This window comes from Aspergillus neoniger (genome assembly GCF_003184625.1).
Source record: "Aspergillus neoniger CBS 115656 unplaced genomic scaffold BO87scaffold_25, whole genome shotgun sequence".
In the NCBI taxonomy this organism is placed as follows: Eukaryota; Fungi; Ascomycota; class Eurotiomycetes; order Eurotiales; family Aspergillaceae; genus Aspergillus; species Aspergillus neoniger.
The window spans coordinates 580,834-602,945 of record NW_020291153.1 but is presented as its reverse complement, the minus strand read 5'-3'; the positions used below and the strand labels follow the sequence as shown (position 1 = coordinate 602,945).

The following is a 22,112-nucleotide window of genomic DNA, read 5'->3' as shown; positions in this document are numbered from 1 at the left end:
AGGCCATCTGAAAAACGATCATCCTCTGAATGCTACTTGACATCTATAGGCAGGTAGAGGCTCGGTAACTAAGGGGCAAAGTTTGCATTGGACCCGGAATGAAATTAACCTTGAACGTCAGTTGGCGACGGTCGCCTCTGGTCCTCTGTCAGATTAAACGGTGAATCTGCAATGAAGCTCACTCGTAGCCCCCTTGGGTTCCACTACTGCGAGAAGTAGTGTTTATATAATTACTTTCTACTAAGGCTAGCTTGCAGAGGGAAATGTGCTGTAGGGTGATCACGAGAAAGCCGTTCCCCTTAGAACTATGGCAAGCGACCGGAAGTCAACTACGGTGATAGCCGCTCCAGGCAATTGTGACAGCCCTGGAATCCATCCTCATCTGTTAACTACGGGCTATGCTGTGAATGTCGTGCTTGGCCCTGTTGTGTCCACACACAATAAGAGCTCTGCAGACGAAAAACATGCCGGTGATGACGACCACATTCAGGGCCGGCGTGCGATGACAGGTGGGCCAGGCAAAGAGCTTCAGACGCAGACAAACTTACTGCCCATGAAGCAGTTACTTGTGGTCTTCTCGGGTCTATCAATAGCTATGTTATGTGAGAAGATACCTCTTCGACCTAGAAATACTGGCGAGCTCATTTGACTTATACAAAATTCTCACAGGCTCGATGCTCAACCAGACTATGTACGTTTATTACATCTCTCCGATATCCGGGTATTGGTTTTTCCGCCCTAACTTGAACACACACCCCAAGCATTGCCACTGCCCTGCCTACCCTTGGTGCTGTATTCCATCAAGCCGATATTGTCTCCTGGGTGGGTACTGCCTACCTTCTAACTTGCACGGCATGTCAACCGCTATATGGCCGGTTGACGGACATCTTTGGCCGGAAGGTAAGTCTCCCAATCCGACGACTCAGCAGTCCTGTCTATTATGCATCATTTGACTGGGCTCATAACTTTAGTTCATCCTTTTGGGCTCGCTCTTTCTTTTTCTGGTGGGAAGTGTCATCTCGGGTGTCTCGAGGGGCATGATTATGCTGATCATAGCGCGTGAGTAATCGTCACTAAATTGATCTCGCTGCTCTCCACGCTAATGCCGTTTACACTTAGGGGCGGTGGCGGGAATCGGTGGTGGAGGTATTGTTACTGTGGTTAGTATTGTCGTATCTGATGTTGTGTCCCTTCAGGACAGGGGGAAATATCAAGGAATTATTGGTATAGTTGTGGCAGCCGGAACTGCGTTAGGCCCATTGATTGGTGGTCTCTTCACCGAGAAGGTTTCCTGGAGGTGGTGTTTTGTACGTCCTCTCCGGTATACCTGACCTAAATGGCTATAGCTAAGCGTTACCAGTACATCAGTGTACCCCTATCCGGGGTTGCTATGGTCGTCGTTGCCTTTGCGCTACCCCTTCGGAAGGTCGAAGGCCGTGCATTAGAGAAGATCAAGCAGATTGATGGCTGGGGATGCTTGATTAGTTTCTCTGCGTCAATTGCCATCCTGCTTCCCATCTCATGGTATGTCCAAGAGTTCTTCCACCCACCTGCAGCATGATTTCTCCCGGGGTATAATAACCATTCGCAATCTATCAGGGCTGGCACACAGTATCCTTGGACCTCGGCAGCTGTTCTAGCACCCCTGTTACTCGGTGTAGCGCTCGTTGGAGTCTTTCTCTTTGTCGAATTTAGGGTGGCCAGGTTGCCCTTGTAAGTGTACTTTGGTTAACAAAAATGATCATTTATTGCGTGTAACATTAACTTTTCCATTGCAGGATTCCACGTTAGTCTCAACCACCTCTTTACCGTAGTCAGCCGTTCTTTCACAGCTGATCTCTTCTTAGTGCATATGTTCAAGAATTCGCACGTCTCTATCTGCATCCTGACATCTTTCCTCACCGGATTCATGACTTTTGTTAACCTCTACTATGTTGGAACTCCCCAGGCCTTCTTCTATATTTGCAACTCAGACTAACAACCCCCTTCAGCTGCCCCAGTTTTATCAAGTCGCCCGGGGCGACTCCGCGCTACGATCGGGTATCCTGATTCTTCCACTAATCCTCTCGCAGATTGTCACATCATTTTCTTCGGGCTTCCTGGTTTCGAAGTACTCATGTTATCGAATCAACCTCATTGTCGGTTATGCTCTTTGGACAATTGCGTCGGGGTTGTTTACAATGGTCACTCCATCAACGTCAGCAGCGGTCCTCGTGATCTTCCAGCTACTGACGGGGCTCGGCAGTGGGCAGACACTTCAGACGACTCTGGTTGCCATTCAAGCTGCGGTCAAGAGGGAAGAGATGGCAGTTATCACTGGCGCTCGTAATTATCTACGAATGATGGGCTCGACTTTGGCTGTAGCGGCCAGTTCGGCTATTGTCAACAACATTGTCCGGTGAGCGAAAATGCATTTACATTCAACCAACCATTACTGCCTTGCTTTTATGATTTTCCTTATCTTGTATCACTTGGCTCCCAAGGAAGTTTTCTTGACGGAAAACGATAGGACGAAGCTCGAGGGAATCGACTTTCCGCGATCGATCATTTCCGAAATCATCGCCGATCCTACAAAAATAGCATCCATGTCACTATCCGCGGCACAAAAATCGGAAGCACTGAATGCGTACGGTGAGTTGTCCCTTGCCACTACTTTGCTTTATTTACCTTATCTGTTTACATCCCAACCAATGATATGCCCCCCTCTTTTACTTGGCGTAACGACTCATTGACTAAATGATTGCGACAGCGCACGGAGTGCAGGTCACATATTACATGATGACTGCCCTGGCCGGCATTCAATTCTTTCTTTGCGTCTTTTTCGTCAAGGACTACTCATTGAAGAGAGACGATGATCAACAGCAAAAGGAGGCTGCTAGAGCTTGGCTGGAGCAAAAAAGGAACAAGAGGGCGGGCAGCAACCACCATGCAGAACCAGCAACTGCTGAAGCTCGACAGCAAGTCGAGAACAAGGTTTAAAGTTAATACGGAACTATGCTGGCGAATAGTATTCTATCTAAGACGCTGTTACACTGGAATATCTGGAATAGATTGATAGTTGGGTTTCTTCAGTATTATATGTCAAATTGAGGCACGTTCTGAACCAATTTAGTCTACTATCTGCACGGCGAAGAGGTATTCTATACCTGTTGCCTTGTAGCGACCATAGAAAAAATATTCTGCTCTTCTATCCCGAACGGTTCATAAACTATTCAAATTACAGGAAGGTTGATGCGGCTATCTCTGACGATGTGAATTGATTGTGCGAAGCCCAATAGAAAAATTATTTTCCGCCGCGTCATGGACAGGTCGAATCCCTATTCGGGTGGCATACGAAGGCAAAGCTGTATCCCATCACATACTTCATCCATTATGGGCTATATATAAGAGCTTATTGATGATGAGGTAGTAGAATTTCTAGACTGAGGTACTAGTACTACTTCAAATGGGAGTGCCCCAGCACGCCCCACTCTCAGGCGTCAACAACCTTTGCCCGTGCGTTCCACCAAAATTGGAGTCCATCGTTGTTCAGGCCCCCCAGGACATGCTCTGCTGTGTGGGGAGCTCCCGGGACAATAGCTTTCGTGTAAGGCACGCCCAGAGCGTCCAAGCTGGTCCACATGTGCTCATGTGCTTCGCGTAGTCTAATATCCTCGCCGCCAATGAGCAACCGCAGCTCCGGCTTGTCGCGATGGACCTGAGGGAGGATTCCCTTCAGAAGCGTGAGGGCATGATTAGAGGTGAAAAATTCCTGCGAGCCGTTGTAGGTGTCGTAAGTAACCTCAAGGCCCTCCTTGGCTAATTCGGTTCTGAATGAGCCAGCAAGTGACGACAAGGCGCCTCCGAAAACATCGGGATACTTGAGACCAAGGTTGAAGGCACCATAACTAGTTAACACTTAGTAAAACGACACTCTACGGGTGTTTGGCCACCTACCCGCCTGCTGAGTGACCCTCCAGCCAACGCGCTGATGGATGTCTAATGGTCCTGTACCGCTCATCAATGCCTGTGACGAGATCGTGGCGCATGATGTCCCCAAGGCGGCGGCTGCCGTCGTAACTGTTGATCCAGCGACCTTTTGGCAACGCCTATGAATGGTGTCAGCAGATCCGTAGATAACAATGATCACTTCTCCTCTTATTATGCCACATCCATACGCACCTGTGGTGCGACCAAAATCACCTTGGGCATAGTGCCCAGCTCCATTTTGCGTGCATAAAATTGGAGTGACCACAGCGCATGGCGGGAGCATGAAAAGCCCCCATGTAGCCAGTAGAGTACGGGGTATCGTTCTCCGTTTACATCTAAGTCATTGTAGCCGGGTGGTAGGACGACCAGATAGGAGCCCTGGGCTCCGGGACCGCGCGTTGGTTGGCTGTAGAGCTCATAGGTAACATTTTCTGGAAGCTCCCACACGTCTGTGTCAATCCACATGTGGTTGTAGCAGTCCAGAAGGCGCTTTGGCGGAGTCCATCGGCCTGTGCAAATGAATGTAAGCATGCTCACCCATTAGATCTTAATTACCAGGTCGACTCACCACCGTATACGGGGATCGGGGGATAGACTTCGTCTGGTTTGTCGATAACAGTCATTTTGGGTAACCTGGCCTCAAGAAAGCTAAATTTGGGTTATTTGCTTGATGTACCTAGCATGGGCCTTATAAATATGTTTGTGGGGATCCGGGGCGAATAAGCCATGAGAATTACCGGAGGGCGTCGCGAATGTCGCCTACATAGGCGATGCTCGCCAAAAAGCTCCGACGGTCGCGGCCATGTCAACGGCGAAGAGCTGGATGGAGTCCATATCGCTCGAGCCACCCTACTCAACAGAGCTTAAGATGTCCGTTCAGAAAGTAGGGCGGTCCGTTCTCCTCCATTCAAGGGTGAAAGGAAAGATAACAAGAAAAGAAAAATTCGGAAAGTTCGAAATAAAATAACCCTCGCCTTCATTAGTGCTCTTCTGGTTCAACCGCAAGACCGGGCTCGGCAGTCATGGATAGCGGCACGACTTTGGACAACCGATTGATGTTCGCCATACCTCGGAAAACCTTTCATCAACCCAACTACCCTTCTTCCTCACCATATACAGGAGAAGTCATGATGTCAATGGCCGATCCTTCCCTGGGCATGCCACAGAAAATAGCCAGTCACTGGTCATATCGTCTTCTTCAAACTAGTTCGTTCGGTATTCTTGGTAGATAGATTTTATTAGATACATATTGACTGGTGTTACTCCGGACACCGTCAGCTGGGCGAAACGGTAGGACTTAGTAAATACATTAGTTTATTAAGGAATACATTAAATCGTCCGACATAGCATGAGGGTTTCACTGTGACATGATGGATGATAGTATAAGAAAGAGTGGCTTTCAGGGTATCAGACTAGGACCATGAGCATATTGAACACGACTTGAGGTATTAGTTCGCGCGATCAATCTCATCATCCTGGCGACGAGGTGGCGCTTCCGGGGCAGTAGTCGTCATTGGTGGCACAGTGGTTTCTTGTGGGTGTGTGACTTGGGGGGAAGAAATCATCGCCATTTCGGGATCAGCCGGAGTAGAAGCCGGAGCAGTAGCAGCAGCAGCAGCGGTGGATGCAGAGGCTGATCCCGGTCGCGATTGTGGCGCCACGCTGGGCGAGGGACTGGGCTCCAACAGTCGAGGACCAGGATTCTTTGCTGGCTGCTTGCTGGTCTTGACCCGGGCGGGTGCAGGACCGAGTACCGGCGGGTACTTGTACCGAAATCCCCAGACGAAGAAGAGACGCAATTTGGTCCAGAACCCCATTGCCTTCCACCGCTTGCGAAGGACATCTCCATCTGCATCAGAGCGAGCCCGATAACCCTTCCGGAAAAAGCATAGCAGTAACAGGGTGAAGGGGAGAATAGTCAGTGACCAGCAGACAGGGAGACCGCGACGTGTTTGCCAGCCCATCATCAGGCGGCGGAATCGGATCCACGCCTCAATAAAACCTAAGATCAACCAGAGGCCAATCCAGCCAAGTGTCAAGATGAGGGTGAGTGCCAGCGGCGTGATACCCATGTAGTAATCGTCCGTGAACCAGTTGTAACCGTCATCATAGCCGTAATAGCCGTAGTACGAGCTGCCGCTGTAGTACCCGTTCCCGCTGCTGCCGGTGTAGGCACAGCTAGAAGCAGTATACAATGAGGTAGGCCGATTGTACAAGCTCATTGACTCCAGTGAGCTTGTGGGAAGCTGCGTGGGATCAACGTAGACAATGTCGATAGTGTAGGTCGTCGGCTGAAAAGGTCTCACAGAGTCGACCGAGATCGATGTAGCAACAGCCGTGCGTGGGAGCAGATCCTGGATCTCTGTAGGCGGGACAACCTCAACTGCTGTTGTCTGGGTCCAGCGAGACGAGCAACCAGTGGGCGCCGAATATGTCATGTTGACAACGAACTTGGTACTGTGGTAAACGTCGTCGTCGTCATAGCCATAGCCATAATCGTAGTCGTAATCATCAACCACTGACCCGACGCCTGTTGGGTAAAGTTGTTGAATGATAGTCACATCTTTTTCGGCGTCCTCGTCGTCGTTGTAGTAGTAGTAGTAATTCGAGGAGCCGAGGGAGGTAGCGGTCGAGACTGCCTCGGGCATGGAAGTGACGGTGGGAGTGATTTGCTCAATGAGAGTGGTGGCGTACGTAGCATAGTAATGCCTTTCTGTGGTGACCACCTCCTGGTAGTCTGCAGTGACAATCCATGGGGCAGCATAAACGAAGGAAGAGAGTTGGAACAGAAGCAGAAGGGAGATGAATCCCGAAAACGAACGTGAGGATGCCATCTCCGACGGACAACCGCTGAGGATGGTGGGTGAGGAAGGGAGAGAGGACGGAGAATCCGAACGAGGGCAGTCCAGGGTCCATTGTGGTCAACAGGGCTTATCTATAATTACCTCGAGGTTCGAGCCTCATATCACTCCACGTAGGAACAGGTGGAAATTGCTGCATCTTGATGGATTGCCTCCTCGGGTAACTGATTGGCAGGGTTTCGAAAAAGGGTCCGGAATGGAGCCGTTTGGGAGGGTTTAGCGCCGGCGCTAAGACTCACGCTTTTTTTTTTTTTCTTCCTTCCCCGTCGAGATAATTTCACCAGGGTCCAACAGGGCAGGATCTGATACTAAGTTCTCACTGGTTATTAGTCAGTCCTTGGAAACTTCCATATCCTCTCCCATCCTACTGTACACTCATGAACAAGTAAACATGGGTTACTAGGCCTCAGACAAGTCGCGATACGTCCGGATTCCTTTCTTTGTGTGGCAAACCGGACTGGGGGGCGAGAACTGTTAGCGTCTTCGCTCTTGACACCCGATTCTGTTCACGGTCGCAATCGAGTCTAGTTTATGCCACTAGATCAAACAGACTTCGACGGCTTGTTCCGAAATTCCTCCAATGTTGCCTGGCTGGCCCCTGGTGCCTAAGTATCGAGCTATCTCGTGATTGTGCCCCCTAGTCGAGAAGTTGGCTGGAGTTCGTATTCCCTGTGGTCGAATCCACTCTTCGGACAAGCCACGCCGAGGGTTGAACCCTGTGCTAAAAGATGCAGCCAATCCAAAGACTCAATGGCCAGTGGTTTTGTCCATGAGGGGCCGTAGCGATATGCAGACATTTGAAGCTTTCTCACATTTGTGGCCATTTGTCTGTGGGTAACGACCTCGAGAATCATTGAGCTGCACTCCATCAGACCGGGTTTTCTGTTCGATGGGAAGACACTGGGTTTGTTGCTTTTGCGTACCTTATATCAAAGGTTTTCGTACGGTTCAGTTGCAGTATGAGTGACGTTACATTGGGTAAATACAGTCATGTATATCGCATGCGGGGTAGTTATTCGACAGGCAAACCGTATAGGGAAAAGCACCAGTAACTAATATTGGTCTTCAGACCACTCCTGTGGAGCATATCATGGCTTAGTCTCTGGGGTTATGTCGCTGCAGAGCTCCAATATTGATGCACTCGGTCTCGTGAAATTCCATCGAGAGGTTCTCATCGTACTGCTGCCGAAGTCGAGGCGTATTCTTGTCTTGAAGAACTGTCGCCACTTTAGTCTCTCGAGTGGTGGTGAATGCCACCCTGACCCGAGACCTGGGTGCTAGGCCAATGCTGAGTATTCCAGTAAACTGAAACGCAGAGACCGCCAAATCATCAAGCATGTCATATGGGAGCATCATGACATCTATTGCCCCCTTCTGGGCTGTGATGCATATACCAGCAAGGACTGCTAGGTCCAGCTCGCGGCGCAAGGTCGTGGCGGAGATATATCGCAATGAATGTAGTTTCTCACAGCCCCGGCCATGCCCAAAATCACGTTCTACCTGTCCGTGGTAAAGTTATGAATCATGATCAAGCCGCCTGTATACTGGTCCCTGAATGCAATCACCAAGTCATGTTTGCTGGAAATGATACCTGTGGAGTTGGAGACTACGAAAATACATCCTGCTTTATTTTGGCTGGTGCTCTACGTTGCTTCTGCTGTAATAGTCTGCATGTTGTTGATCTATGGGAAAGTGCTAACCACATACATTTCAAGGGTGATTTTTCCATCACAGTTGGCCATTTGAGTGGTATGGATGGTAAGGTATAATCACGGCTATTCGGGAATATCTCCATAGCGACTCGCACGGCTGTTGTTCCCATCTGGAGCGTCGATGGGGAATCTGATGCCTGTAATGGAGCTGATCTTGCTCATGATGAATATGGGTAGTATCATCCCTGTATTTATTTCGGTTGCTGCTGAGGACTAGCTCCCTGCCTCAAAGTACAGCGATATGTACGGATCTGGCATTATACCAGCTGTTGCCATATGTGGGTTGATTGTAGTGACCGACCGTATCCGAATTACGGCTGTGAAAGGCCTGAATCGGTGAAAGAATGACTGAGATTCAGACAGGCGATACCATGGTAGCAATATTGATTCTAATCTTGCGGTGAATCATAAGTCACAATAATGAAAGTACTGAATAGCAGGGTGGCTCCATTCCCCATATCATGCTACAGCTCAACAAAGGCTTCGCGTACGTTCCTTTTCAACGCAACCCAGCCCAGACTGGCAGCAGCTAGCATCCGACTGTCTCTCGAGTTTCCTTACATAAGGAGTGGTCCTTGACATACCAACACCAAGTTTGGAACCGCTGTCTACGCCATGGGAGTCGAATAGCATTAAACTGTGTCAGTGCTTTTTACCCCCTCCTTAGTCAGCTCGTAATAGTTATACGTACAGGAATAGTTATGTTCCAGGAACCATTGACATGATTGGCCGCCCGTGGTCTGTAAGCTTCATAAGCAGTTCATCAATCAGTGCGATCTCTGGCATTAAGCTTACTTAAACTCGTCTGCGTGGAAAACTGCCCCAGGCTAGAGCCTCACATCGCACCATCGCCCCACAGAAGCATATGTTGCATCATTAGCTAAACCGATAGTGAAGTATCCGGCTTATAGGTCAGTCATTATTCTTCGCGATGTGTCTGCGCGGTAAATCCCATCACTAGAGACTTCCGTATGTCTGTTCCATGTGTATGTATTCTATACACCCCAGAAATTGAAATCGGCATCCACCTCAGAACAGCTAGATAGAGGAGAACAACCAACGAGCTACCCTGTAACCTACCTTGTAACCAGATTATTGCACACGGGTCCTCTGGGCAGACTGATACAATACGGCAGTGAACCTGTTCAGAGCTTCCACCACTAAAAGTGCTTCTGTGTCGTGGAATGCAACAAAAAGCCGGTGTGACAAAGGGTTATTATATTGATGTTTTTGTAAAGATCCCTCCCCGTCTTATTCATTGTTGAGAACGAGTTGGGGTTGCTACTAAAGTCGTCATAACTATGTTGTGTCTCGGGGCACTCGAATGTATTAGTAGCAGATTGAAGATATATTTCCATATAGTACAGTGCATGGAAGGGGTGGCTCGAAGTTTGATTTCTCAGAGGAAGCAACCACAACCAAGGATTTCCAAGTCTAACCCAGAGTACGTATATAACCTGATATGCTGCTCTGTAGTGCTATTAGCTCTCTCGACCAGCACATCCAGACTGGCTACTATTACCCTCGCTTATGTCTTCCTGGTCATATTTATTGATGTGACTTTTCGCTTCCGTTCTCGTTTTCGTCTCCCATTCGTCCCGGCCATTAATTCCTGTTTTGGCTTTAGTGGGTCGCCCCACTTTCGGGAAGAAAACCCAGAGAGCCGAGCACAGCATAACTTCTGTGCAGAATGAAGACATTGTGTTTCATGCCCTGTCTCCCCATCAGAAGACTAATATCGCCTGACCATATCGTCAAATGATCTGCCCTCATCTACAAGGAGGTATATTCCAATTCTACTTCATGTTAGATAAGAATATTTCAGAGAAAGAAGCAACGTTTAGGAGGAGGACTAGCTGACGTAAGCTCTTCGGGAATAACTGTAACTATTAAATTATTCAATTTACTCAGTTAGTCTCGTTCGTGTTATGCTAGACATCTATCAATTATGCATCAACATGAATGGTGGCCAGGGACTAGTTTCGCTGTGCAGGGGCATTTATGATGGGGGATTTATGTGTATTAGGGGCTACTGACGCTTCCCATTGGCCCGCGGATCGAAGACAGCCGAAAGGGTTCTGGAAACTAGTACTAAGTAGGAGTGTGGCATAACCCGTTCGGTTACGACTTTTGCTATTCTTCTAATCTGCCAGTGTTCCTGACGGTCGGCATAACTTCCCATGGGTCAACATGCGATGGGGCTGCGGCCAATTCGTCCTCAAGTCGTCTGAAAATCCTCCCAGCATAAAATCTGGGTCATTGCCCTTCTATCCAGTAGATGTAGTCTGCTTACCCCTGTTTCCGTTCTTTTCCCCTCCCCCTCCAAATCTTTCTACTATACCTACCGAGGAGGGCCAAGATGGGTGCATCCGATACCCTCGCCAACCCTGACTTGGAAAAGGGTCAGCCGCCCGCGACTCTGCAGCCTACCGAACTGCATCCAGACAACGTCGTAGATTATGATGGCCCCGATGACCCCGAAAACCCATTCAACTGGCCTCGCTGGAAAAAAGGCCGCCAGTTAGTTCTCATGGCGTTCAACACCTTTATCACGTATGTCTCGCTGCTGCTATGTTTTTGCTTATCATATCCTCTTCCATGCTGTCCGTTCTTGGTGCTAATAGCTAATACCACCACGTTAGACCCTTGGCTTCCTCCATGTTCGCCCCCGGAGTGGAGGACGTTATGATCGATTTTCATTCCACCAGTACCATGCTCGCCTCCTTCGTGGTGTCTGTCTATGTCCTGGGATATATGATCGGCCCTTTTTTCATCGCCCCGCTCTCGGAGATTTATGGTCGAGTGCCCCTCTATCATGCATGCAACATCCTGTTCCTCATCTTCACCATCGCCTGCGCCGTAGCCCAAACCATGCCACAGCTGATCGTCTTTCGTCTTCTGGCTGGTACCGCCGGTGTTTGCCCCCTCACCATCGGCTCAGGCACCGTGGCCGACATGGTTCCCAAGGAGAAGCGCGCCGGTATCATGGCCGTCTGGGCCATGGGGCCCATCCTCGGCCCCGTGGTAGGACCGGTAGCTGGTGGCTTCCTCGCCGAAGCTGAAGGCTGGCGCTGGGTGTTTTGGGTGATCGCGATCGCTGTAAGTCCAGACTTCCACACTCCAGCCGCCCCCTCCCGTCGCCCGCTAATACATGGATCATCTTGGCCATAGACCGCAGTGATGAGTATTCTGTGCATGATTTGGTATCGTGAAACCTATGCCCCCGTCATTCTGGAGCGGAAAGCGGCCCGATTACGCAAGGCTACGGGCAATCCCAACCTACGTTCGGTCCATGACCGTGGCCAGCAGGTGCGTGAGCTTCTTCTGATCGCATTGGCTCGCCCAATTAAGCTCCTCGTCAAATCGCCCATTGTCCTCCTCATGGTGCTCTTTGCCGCCATCACCTATGGGTACTTGTACCTGATGTTCACCACCATCACATCCATCTTCGAGGACGTCTATCATTTCTCCCCAGGCGTCGCAGGCCTGGCATATCTGGGATTCGGTGTGGGCTGTCTGATCGGACTCGTCATCTGTGGCGCCGTTTCCAATCACATTGCGCGCACCCATTCGGCCAAGGGGTGTTTCACCCCAGAATCACGCTTGCCGCCCATGGTCTTCGGTTGTTGGGCCATCCCCATCGGCTTATTTTGGTACGGCTGGGCAGCCAAGGCGCAAACGCACTGGATCGTGCCCATCCTCGGCACTGGTGTCTTTGCCATTGGCCTGATGACCGTCTTCATGTCGGCCAGTACCTATTTGGTCGACTCCTACCTCCGCTACGCCGCCTCGGTGACGGCCGCCAACACGGGTCTACGATCGCTGGTTGGGGCCCTGTTGCCCTTGGCTGGACCTTCCATGTACGATGCCCTGGGCTTGGGATGGGGCAATTCTCTTCTCGCCTTCATTGCGCTCGTGATGTGTGCGTGTCCGCTGTTCTTTTGGCGGTACGGGGCACGCATCCGCACGCACCCTCGATTTCAGGTCAAGTTGTAAAAGATACCCTAGACGTGTATAGACAAAAGCATTCATAGAATAATGTACATAGAACATCCTATATTACCAAAGTTATATCCGAGTTACCACCTTCCCCCCCAATGTCTCTTGTTCATATGAGATGGACGAGGTTACATATACCGACAGTGAGTGGAGTGTTCCGAGTGACGTTGACTGGCTGCATCTCGTGAATATAAGATTTTGATAGAGCGGCGGCTGGTACGTATAATGTGGTTAGAAAGACCTTCCATCAACTTTTTTGTAATTTAGTTTGTCCAGATCACAGTCCTCCAGCAAACGGACCTGGATCAATTAGCATCACCTTTGGCCCTTCAATAACACCGATGCACTCACATTAACTGCTATGATTGGTGGCGCGTCCTCTGCCACCAGCCGGATGAAACAACTGCTCCCGCAGGTCCCACAAAACTCGTGCTTCGCCTGACGCCGGCCAAATTGGTACGTCCGGGTTGTTTCGTCGCCGCTCTCAAGGGTGAAGTCTTTGAGCGAGGGGTACACGAGCAGGTACCCATTTTTGCTGCAGATAGAGCAGTTGCAGTCGACGACAGGATATTCGGACAGAGGCGGAGACAGCGAAAAGCGGAAGCTCACAGCACCGCAGTGGCAGTTGCCTTTGTGCATGCTCTGCTCTGATGTTGGGGTAGGGAAGAAGGACATGATGATCGGTTGATAGGTTTGGGCATTAATGGCCGTGGAATGGAACTTGTACTCCCTTCAGCCACCTCGTCTTCCAGGGCTTTGCACTTCTTTTAAAAGGAGTGCCGTAAGCAAGGCTATCCCCGCACCAATCTCACGTCAGCGTGGATAACCGCAGCTCCCCGCCAATACGCCTGATGGTAGTTTTTCTTTGCTCTATCAGAGGCTTACTATCTTCGGGGTCTTTTGATTACTTTGACGGAACCATTTTCTGTTTTCATTTTCTTCATCTCCTTTTCATCTAACTCTTTATTTATGCATTATCTTTCTCTGTTGTGGAAAATCAAATTTATGACAAATATTGATCCCATATTTCTCCCAGTACATGAGGCACTCTAGAATATTCTATATTCTTCATGAGGCTTTTGTCTGAATGACTTGGACGCGTAATGCCACGATGACACAAATTGTTCTGAAGCACGCGTTTAATATAACCCCGATACCTACTAGGGATAGAGGTTACAGATTGATAGGATATTTAGATAGTTAGATCAAATATTAACCTTACACATAGAGTGTGAGGAATATATTGACCAGCATGCAACTAGACCGCAGGTCCATCCCACACCGAACCATCTCAGCATAGGTAATATGGAATACCTCTGGTACTACTTTTCTACCACAGTACTATATCTGCATATCCTGCGCGGTAACTGCCTGGAATTAATTCAATCTGATCCCGTTCAAAGGCATGGCCGCCTCAAACTTTCGACGTAGGATGGTGTCTAATACAAATTCATACACGACCCATGATATCCGGGCCTACTACCGTGAGACCCAACTACCGGGAAAACTGTCAGCATGAACACGGCCCTTTGAAGACACTACATTATCCATTTCCTGAACAATTCACTAGACCATGATATGAACTACATACAAAGAAACTCTGTCTCAGGTACAACTCCCCTATTTACGCAGGGCCGCCCAGCTCCTCCGGAAGAAGCCACGCTTCTCACCGTTTCCCTTCAAACTATCCATGACAAGTTATTAATCTGCAGATAATTTTAAACTAGGTATACGATCACCAGGAAAGGAGGGCCACTGATCGCGGCAACCGTTCGGACTCGGTAAAGGCGCGCTCGGAATTCCCCGTTGACGGAGCTGTCCTCGGAGGCAAGTCCGTCGGGACTGAGCTAGGTGACGCGTTGAGTATTAATGTAGAAAAGTGACTACTGCCTCAAATGTTCCAAATTAACCTCTTGGTTCAACAGAAATTGGCACGCAAAATGTCCACCTGCTCTCAATCTCACCACACTAACCGTTCGCGCTCCATCCTCCATGCCGCAAAGAATAGCAAATACGCTGTCGGCGCCTACAACTGGTACATATTTCCCCCGTGAATCAGTCTTCCAGCCCAATCCTCTCCCACTACGAGACCTAACGAATTAACCAAAGCTATAACACCGACGGCATCATGGCAGTCATCCGCGCCGCCGAGCGCGCGCACAGCCCCGCCATAATCCAACTCTTTCCCTGGACTATGCACTTCCAGGGCGCACACTTCATCCGCTTCGTCGTCGCTGCTGCGCATGCCGCTTCCGTCCCCATCGCTGTGCACCTAGACCACTGCATCGAACCCGATGACATCGATTTCGCTCTCACACTCCCCTTTGATTCGATAATGATTGATGGGTTCAGCATGGATGAGGCTGAGAATGTCGCGCTCTGCGCGAGCACGGTAGCCAGGGCGCATGAGTGCGGTATGGCGGTCGAGGTTGAATTAGGGCGGATTGAGGGTGGCGAGGATGGCCATCCTAACATGGACCTAGGCAGTGTGATGACGAGGCCTGGCGATGCACGGGAGTTCCTGGAGGCGACTCAGGCAGACTTTTTGGCGCCCAGCTTTGGGAATGTGCATGGGGGCTACGGGGTTGTGGGAGCAGAGGGATGTTGGGATTTAGAGCTGTAGGCTACTCCTCATTTCTCCAATGTGGTTAGGTTGTGAAGATCAAAGGGCCACTGACTGTATTCATTACTGTGCAGGCTCCAACAGATCGAAGAGGCCGTCCCGTCCACTCCGCTCGTCCTGCATGGTACGCATCCGGTCTCGGACGAGCTTTTCCTCAGGGCAATTGAATGTGGCATGAGCAAGGTGAATGTTAACCGGACGGTGCGCGACAACTACACGGCGTTTGTGGCGGAGAATGCGGGAAAGCTGGAGTTGACGGTGCTCAAGGTACGGGCAGTTGAGATCTACGCCGAGTCGGTGGAAAGGGTGATGAAATTGTTTGGCTCGGCAGGCAAGGCTTGATCCCGCTTGAGTATTCATAGAGAGTGTGGTATCAGTGTAGATTCTTCCCGAATTGGCCTGTCAAGGATGCGTGCACCGAGTATATACTTCAAAACCTAGTCTGATATCAGGTTTTCCTTACTAAAGATCGATGTTTATATGTGCAGAACGAAGAAATGGACACCAGTAGAATGTCAGCATTCTGTTCTTTGCAATATCCAATAGTTACATGTCCACATTTCACCCACTACCCGCCCAAAGACCAGTAGTTGAGTGATTCTTTCTTTCTGAAAAAGTAAAACAAGTCGACTGGCGAGGCGATCAACACGCGGGAAAGACGGATCTAACCGAACTCTTCGGTAGCGGTCCGATGGGTTGGCCCGGCCATGGCCGACCGAGGGTGGGGTTAATGGCTACATTTTTGAAATAGCAGTATATGGAAAGAGTGAATCACAAGTATGAGCATCCCAGCAAGCTCAACTGCACAGGCTCGACAACACTCTGATGTAGCTGCCTGGCAATGGATGCCTTTCATCTAGTTGGGAAAAAAAAGTGCATACAAACAGATGAACAAAAGGTCTCAGGGCACTCAAAATGTGAGAAAATGGTAACGATCATGATTTGAGAAGGTATTGGTATAAATGAGTAGATAGGGACGCATGGCTATTATTGTCTCCATAGGTCTGAGATGTAGTTACTTATATATGTTTGGCAAATATGATAACCATTGAATGATAACCTGGTCTTACATTATCACAACCAAAATTGACGAAACATTCCTATAATCACATATACCATCCTAAATTATAGTATCCGTAGGTATAAGTCAAGGTAATCAACCATTGACCTAGGTGGGTGAGCTCAATATGATTAAGCGGACGTCGCGAGACTCTGAACGACTCATTGTATGTTCTCAATGAGAGCATTGCTATACGCCTTTACATCGTCTTTTGATCTTCCACGATTTCAACCTAATGCTAGCGGACAATCCGATAGTGGTAGTTCTGGGACACCATACTGCTTTGCGGCATCAGCGAAAAGAGTCTTCTCCGCATCCGCATAGGGAATGCCCTCAGCCCGCCTCTGTAACCCCAACCGGTGCTCGGGCTCCCCAGGAAACAGCACCTCCGAAAATCCGGGCGCCGGACTAACCCCGTGCACACGTTGCGCAAGTGTATCCATTCGAGCTTTGAAATCCTCCGTGCTCATGATGACATCGGGCTTGACAGCAATAAAGCAGTGGCCTACATTCTGGGGCTTCGTATCCTTATACTGGTCTCCAACCTGTCCGCCAAACTCGGCGCCTGCCAAAACGCCCGACATAATGTCCATAAGAATCGCAATACCGGATCCCTTCGGCCCTCCAATTGGCGCCATGCTGCCGTTTAAGGCGATATTTGCGTCCGTTGTCGGGTTCCCATCTGTATCTAGGGCCCAGACCGGAGGGATAGGCTCACCACGGCGTGCAGCGCGTCGGATCTTTCCCTTGGCAACAACAGAGGGCGCCATGTCAAGAATATATGGTACCTCCGTGTTTGACGGAGCACCGGCGGCAAACGGTGAGATCCCGAGGAGCGTTTCTTTCCCTCCGAAAGGGGGCATCTGTTTGGCGGAATTGGTGAAGACAAGCGAGATCATATTTGCCTTGAGTGCTTGGAGGACGTATGTTGCTGCCATGCCAAAATGATTGGAGTGGTTGACCGTTACCATTCCGATGCCATAGATTTCTGCACGCTTGATAGCTTCGTCCATACCGCGAGTTGCGACGACGAAGCCAAAGCCGTTATCTCCGTCCAGGTGTGCAACTACGGGGGTTTTATTGGTGATCTTGATGCTTGGCCGGGCGTTGACCCGGCCGTTGCTAACGCGATCAAGGTACTGCGGAAGCCTTGCAAGACCATGAGTATCCTATCATCTGTTAGATAGTACTAGAAACAAAGTACTTGGGATTCTTACGACACCGCGGACATCGGCTAGGACTAAGCACTCTGCCATCGAGCGTGCGTCCTCTGAATCGAGGCCTGCTTTGACGAGGAGCGCAGCCGCGAACTCCTTTGCTTTTTCCGGATCGGCGTAATAACGTGGCTGTTTAGTGGAGGACATCTTAATGGTGAGAGGAAGGAAGTGGTTAGATACGTGCAAAACCTTTCGGCGTCTGAGGGAGTATATTTATATAGCTGCCAAGGTCGGAAGTTCCGAGAATCGGATGAGGGGGTTAGGTCGGTTAAACGCCGACACTCACCCCACTAGTAGTGTTTACGGGTAATTTATTGAATGGGACAGGGTGCAGTAAGTCCAAACTCGCCCTTTTCACATATTTCTCAGCGGCAACTATCTTGGAGTATTTTTTACTGGGAGAACAAAAACATGTACTCGTCCTCCGGCGGAACTTCAAAGTCAAAACGGACCAGGTCCTCCTTGTATGGAAACATATACGTGCTTGTAACCCTACACCCAACGACCACATTAGCAGCTTCCTAGACACTTATTAGGTTGCCGCTCACCTGTGGTGTTCTTTGCTTGCCTGATACTTCTCTAGGTCTGCAAGAGACTCATGAAAGCTCAAAAGCGCAAACTCGAACCCCTTACTTCGTTCAATGGCGTCGGTCATTGAGGGCCCTCCCACGACTAGTCGATGTCCTTTCACGCAGTCCATATCTTTGAGCTTTTTGAGTTCTCGAGCGAAGGTCTCTTTATGCGCCGCAGTTACATCGGAGCGGAACTTGAACATCACTAACATCAAAGAAGTTTGTTAGCTTGTGAATACGCGGTTAGAAGAGAGCCAGTGTACCCATGTGCACGATTGTCATTTCGCTCTGTTTGCAGATACCGTGGCGCTAGTTTCTGTCTTTGGGAGATGAAATGATAACTAGAGTAGAAATAGCCAATAACGAACAATTTTATATGGACATTGGGTGTACTAATACATAAAGACATGTCCCGGCTCTAACCGTTCACGGGGTAGGAGAAGATAACCTCATTTCTTCGGCGTTTTGCCGTTCGCCTCCTGCCCCGAAGAACCCCTTATCACTGCCATGGCTATTATCCGAAGCCCTGACCGACATTACCGTTCATAGTACTAGGATACCGTGTTGAGACTAGTCCTGCCAAGTGCTGCTTCAGCGGGGTTGAAGTGCTCTCCCCGTGGGGTTTGACTGCTTGGCATCCCCGTGGGGAAAGGGTATACTTGATGATGGGTATCCCATGTAGTGAAGCTGCCGCAATGATAGTTCCTCCGCTACTGTCTCATTTCAACATATACCACAACTTCTGCTTGGAAAAATCTGTTACTCACGTAGTTACACCATGGAGCACAAATCCGTCGAGCATACCGAGCTTGTCAGTTCAGGCAAAAGTGGTCTCGAGCCTGACCGACTAACGCCTGCCCGGACAATGACTCCCGAGCAATTTGCCCTGGCAGAGAGGAGGCTGAAGAAGAAACTGGATATGCGTCTTTTGCTCTGTGTATGGATTATTTCCGTGATGAACTACCTGGATCGAGTAATTTCTCCCTCCCTGTGCACTTTTGATTGGGCCTCATGATAACACGACTTGTGTGGTGTAGAACAACATATCAGCTGCAAAGATAGCCGGCATTGAGGGCTCCCTTGGCCTAAGCAGCACGCACTATGCTACAGCCGTGGCTCTGCTTTTCGCTGGTTACGTGCTGATGCAAATCCCATCCAATATTTTTCTGGCCAACCTACGCCCTTCACTCTACATCCCGTCCGTTATGGTCATCTGGGGCATGCTCTCTGCGCTGGTAGGAGTCGTCCACAACGCAGCCGGTTTGTATGCTCTCCGGTTCCTGCTTGGGTTTGTTGAGGCAGCGTTTTATCGTAAGATTCCAACCTCCTCCCGTGTGACCCTCCTGACATGACTCTAACAGCCGGCGCGCTCTTCCTCATCTCATCCTGGTATAAGCGTTCCGAAATGGGAGTACGTAGCGCCTTTCTCTTCTCCGGCTCCCAGCTGGGAAGCGCATTCTCCGGCCTTATCGGCGCCGGCATTACAAGCGGTCTAGACGGGGCCCGAGGGCTCGAATCATGGCGCTGGATCATTATTATTGAGGGCTCAGCAACCATTTTTATTGCTCTTATGGCCTTCTTCATCCTCCCAAACTACCCCTCGAATACCCCCTGGCTAACCCAGGAAGAGCGCGCCGTCGCCGAATGGCGCCTAATTGCGGATGCCGGTCAGGTTGACGAAGATGATGAACGCTGGAGCTACGGATTCCAGATGGCTTTTAGCGACTGGCGGCTGTACGCCTTCGCGCTCAGTTTTCTTTGCATCCAAGTCGCGAGTGCGACGTCCAACTTTTTTCCCGCCGTCGTTAAGACGCTAGGTTTTAGCACTGTTAATACCTTGCTGCTTACTGTGCCACCGTACATGGTAGCCCTAGTCATCTCTATAGCTAATAATTGGTCTGCTGATCGGCTTCGCAATTCGTCCTTTCACGCTATATGGCCACTTTCAGTTGCGATTGCCGGTTTCATTATTGCGGCCGCTACGCTAAACACGGGCGCGAGGTACTTCGCCATGATTTTGATGGTAGCCGGGGGGCATGGCTCGAACGCTGTCGTGCTGGCCTGGACGCAGAAAACAATGCTTAGGCCTAGAATTAAGCGGGCGTCGGCTGTGGCATTTGTTAATGCCTTTGGGAATCTTTCGCAAGTACATACCAACCTCCTTACCTTCAGCGAACGAATCAAATAAAAGGATTACCATGCCAACAGTGCTTTTGCAGATCTTCTCCTCGTACTTCTACCCCGACAGCTCCGCTCCGCGGTACGTGACCGCCATGGCAGCGAACTCATCCTTCTCACTCGGTGCGATTGTGCTAGCGCTATTCATGCGATTCGTTCTCCGTCGCGCTAATCGGCGCATCGATAGGGGGGAGACAACCGTGACGGAGGAGATGAGAGGCCACAGCCAGAGAGAGATTGCTGGTGTCTCTGATGAAGAGCGCATTGCGCGAAGGGAGGGGTTCCGATACATTGCCTAGCCTACCCAAAAGCTAGCGCATTTTGAGGACCGGATGAGTCACTGCTCTTCCAACATCTCCATGCTGCTTTGTAGTCACTGCTTTCTGGCAATGTCATCTTTCTAGTTCGGTGTGTGTTCCCTGATTGGCCCCAGTCAATTCAGATATATATTTGGGCCTCAGAGTCATTGAAGAACGTATCCTTTGAGTAATCAAACTACTGGTTACAATTAGACGAAACGAGACAAATCAGCTTTCTTGGGATCTCCTTTGCTAAAGCTGCCTCTTCATGGACGGATGTACTACCAGACGCGAAGGACCGGGTAGCTAGGCTATTGCAACCACGCTTTATATCACCTATAATCTACCCTTACCGCCCCCTAAACTCCTTGAACACATCTTGTACACTCCTTCCCGCCCTAATCCCCTCTGCACACTTCCGATCGGCCTCCACAATTTCCGGAATAACATCAAGCACCTCCTCCACCGTTTCCCTTGGCACACGCACAACTCCATTCAAATCGGCCACAATATAATCACCCGGGTTAATCCAAGCCTCCTGATGTTCAGAGTGCAGCCGCACGCGAACGTTTACTTCAGAAGGCCGACAGACTGCCCCACCAGCTGTTGTGCCGGCATATCTGGAGAACAGCTGTACCATTTAACGTAGCTGTTAGTCGTGTTGTTGGAGCCAGAGCGCCAACGTGTTGGCCATGATGACTTATGAGGAAGGAGAAGAAATATGACATACAGGAAATTTTAGGGCTCGGTGCTCTCCTAAATCTCGTACACGTCCGTCAATCACTACCCCCGCTGCACCTACCGCCTGTGCCCGCAGCGTCATCAGCCCACCATAGACGGAGTTTACCTGTGGGAGGGGCTGGGATATCACAATCACAACTCCGGGTGGGACCATATCAATCTACCTCATAGAAAGCAGTCAGCCAAAGCAAAGCTGTGAGTTTGCATGCCCAGAAAAGAGACGTCACGGACATAGTTTCCACTGAGTCTCGGCGCAGCTTGGTCGTCTTTTGGCACGAATTTCACCGTAAATGCTTGGCCAACGATCTTGGTCTCTCCGGCTAGGTAATCTGGTGAATAGAGGGTGAGGCCTTCGAGGAAGCCTCCGTCTGGGTGTTTGAGTTTGCTGAGGCCGTCGGCAACCTAGTGTAAATTAGCATTGATTACGAGCTGACCAAAAAGTACCAATGTGTTGGGTCTGTGCATGGTCATGGTCATACGTCACAAGCGCCCCATTGCTTAAGACGCTCGATGATATCTTGTGAATTGCTCGTATGAGTCATCTTTGAGACAAGCCCGATAGTAGTCGGTGAAAATGATATCTGGATGAGGCCGCCGAAATGCATTCAATTGCCTTTATACAATTTGCTGGCGTCGTGAATGGGCGATATCGGCAATATCGGCTGATCCGACGGACTTCGGGGGGTTGCCGTCTCGCGGGGGAGGCTCGGCCTACGCGGACTACATGAGTGTCCTTGATGAACGAGTCAAAAGAATAATGAGATAGTCGAGCAAGGTCATGATATAGTTACACTTCAAATACATAATGGGAAGTACTTATTCAAGCTACAGAAATGATGAATTTGACGGTCTTCTGGGGATCAGGTCATTCTCCAAGACTA

General features: G+C 49.8%; 11 protein-coding genes across 11 annotated transcripts; 4 read left to right on the top strand and 7 right to left on the bottom strand.

Moving 5' to 3' along the window:
• Positions 1-307: 307 nt before the first annotated feature.
• On the top strand, positions 308-2,979 carry BO87DRAFT_460927 (MDR family MFS transporter; the record flags this gene model as incomplete). Its single annotated transcript, XM_025629054.1, has 12 exons — positions 308-602; positions 670-691; positions 762-900; positions 972-1,059; positions 1,120-1,307; positions 1,361-1,524; positions 1,600-1,713; positions 1,779-1,786; positions 1,848-1,933; positions 1,992-2,398; positions 2,510-2,631; positions 2,750-2,979. The coding sequence occupies 12 exons, from the start codon at positions 308-310 to the stop codon at positions 2,977-2,979; spliced, it is 1,863 nt and encodes a 620-aa protein (XP_025477779.1).
• A 493-nt stretch (positions 2,980-3,472) lies between these two features.
• Positions 3,473-4,592, bottom strand: BO87DRAFT_428094 (alpha/beta-hydrolase; the record flags this gene model as incomplete). The annotated part of the gene is made up of 4 exons (XM_025627437.1): positions 3,473-3,887; positions 3,937-4,088; positions 4,162-4,478; positions 4,538-4,592. The coding sequence occupies 4 exons, from the start codon at positions 4,590-4,592 to the stop codon at positions 3,473-3,475; spliced, it is 939 nt and encodes a 312-aa protein (XP_025477778.1).
• Positions 4,593-5,309: 717 nt separating this feature from the next.
• On the bottom strand, positions 5,310-7,125 carry BO87DRAFT_115042 (uncharacterized protein). The gene has a single exon (XM_025617908.1). The coding sequence runs from the start codon at positions 6,801-6,803 to the stop codon at positions 5,418-5,420; it is 1,386 nt and encodes a 461-aa protein (XP_025477777.1). The 5' UTR covers positions 6,804-7,125; the 3' UTR covers positions 5,310-5,417.
• An 800-nt stretch (positions 7,126-7,925) lies between these two features.
• BO87DRAFT_388685 (uncharacterized protein) lies at positions 7,926-8,572 on the bottom strand (the record flags this gene model as incomplete). The annotated part of the gene is made up of 3 exons (XM_025624870.1): positions 7,926-8,330; positions 8,449-8,497; positions 8,538-8,572. The coding sequence occupies 3 exons, from the start codon at positions 8,570-8,572 to the stop codon at positions 7,926-7,928; spliced, it is 489 nt and encodes a 162-aa protein (XP_025477776.1).
• Positions 8,573-10,725: 2,153 nt separating this feature from the next.
• Positions 10,726-12,697, top strand: BO87DRAFT_115013 (MFS transporter). Its single transcript, XM_025617907.1, has 3 exons — positions 10,726-11,095; positions 11,185-11,641; positions 11,714-12,697. The coding sequence occupies exons 1-3, from the start codon at positions 10,902-10,904 to the stop codon at positions 12,536-12,538; spliced, it is 1,476 nt and encodes a 491-aa protein (XP_025477775.1). The 5' UTR covers positions 10,726-10,901; the 3' UTR covers positions 12,539-12,697.
• BO87DRAFT_363631 (GFA family protein) lies at positions 12,525-13,281 on the bottom strand. The gene is made up of 2 exons (XM_025621697.1): positions 12,893-13,281; positions 12,525-12,841 (listed from the first exon to the last, which is right to left on the bottom strand). The coding sequence occupies exons 1-2, from the start codon at positions 13,214-13,216 to the stop codon at positions 12,773-12,775; spliced, it is 393 nt and encodes a 130-aa protein (XP_025477774.1). The 5' UTR covers positions 13,217-13,281; the 3' UTR covers positions 12,525-12,772.
• A 1,200-nt stretch (positions 13,282-14,481) lies between these two features.
• Positions 14,482-15,506, top strand: BO87DRAFT_408476 (class II fructose-bisphosphate aldolase; the record flags this gene model as incomplete). Its single annotated transcript, XM_025626159.1, has 3 exons — positions 14,482-14,576; positions 14,651-15,160; positions 15,239-15,506. 3 exons carry the CDS (start codon positions 14,482-14,484, stop codon positions 15,504-15,506), a joined length of 873 nt encoding a protein of 290 aa, XP_025477773.1.
• Positions 15,507-16,457: 951 nt separating this feature from the next.
• Positions 16,458-17,594, bottom strand: BO87DRAFT_339332 (Ldh family oxidoreductase; the record flags this gene model as incomplete). The annotated part of the gene is made up of 2 exons (XM_025620616.1): positions 17,442-17,594; positions 16,458-17,393 (listed from the first exon to the last, which is right to left on the bottom strand). Coding segments are annotated over exons 1-2 (1,083 nt in total), but the record flags the coding sequence as incomplete, so codon positions are not given.
• Positions 17,595-17,833: 239 nt separating this feature from the next.
• On the bottom strand, positions 17,834-18,295 carry BO87DRAFT_428088 (Dabb family protein; the record flags this gene model as incomplete). The annotated part of the gene is made up of 3 exons (XM_025627436.1): positions 17,834-17,933; positions 17,990-18,218; positions 18,277-18,295. 3 exons carry the CDS (start codon positions 18,293-18,295, stop codon positions 17,834-17,836), a joined length of 348 nt encoding a protein of 115 aa, XP_025477771.1.
• A 496-nt stretch (positions 18,296-18,791) lies between these two features.
• BO87DRAFT_313415 (MFS transporter) lies at positions 18,792-20,490 on the top strand (the record flags this gene model as incomplete). The annotated part of the gene is made up of 4 exons (XM_025619617.1): positions 18,792-18,986; positions 19,051-19,324; positions 19,375-20,159; positions 20,233-20,490. The coding sequence occupies 4 exons, from the start codon at positions 18,792-18,794 to the stop codon at positions 20,488-20,490; spliced, it is 1,512 nt and encodes a 503-aa protein (XP_025477770.1).
• A 349-nt stretch (positions 20,491-20,839) lies between these two features.
• BO87DRAFT_441158 (RraA family protein) lies at positions 20,840-21,789 on the bottom strand (the record flags this gene model as incomplete). Its single annotated transcript, XM_025627991.1, has 4 exons — positions 21,711-21,789; positions 21,463-21,633; positions 21,221-21,391; positions 20,840-21,121 (listed from the first exon to the last, which is right to left on the bottom strand). The coding sequence occupies exons 1-4, from the start codon at positions 21,771-21,773 to the stop codon at positions 20,840-20,842; spliced, it is 687 nt and encodes a 228-aa protein (XP_025477769.1). The 5' UTR covers positions 21,774-21,789.
• Positions 21,790-22,112: the final 323 nt, after the last annotated feature.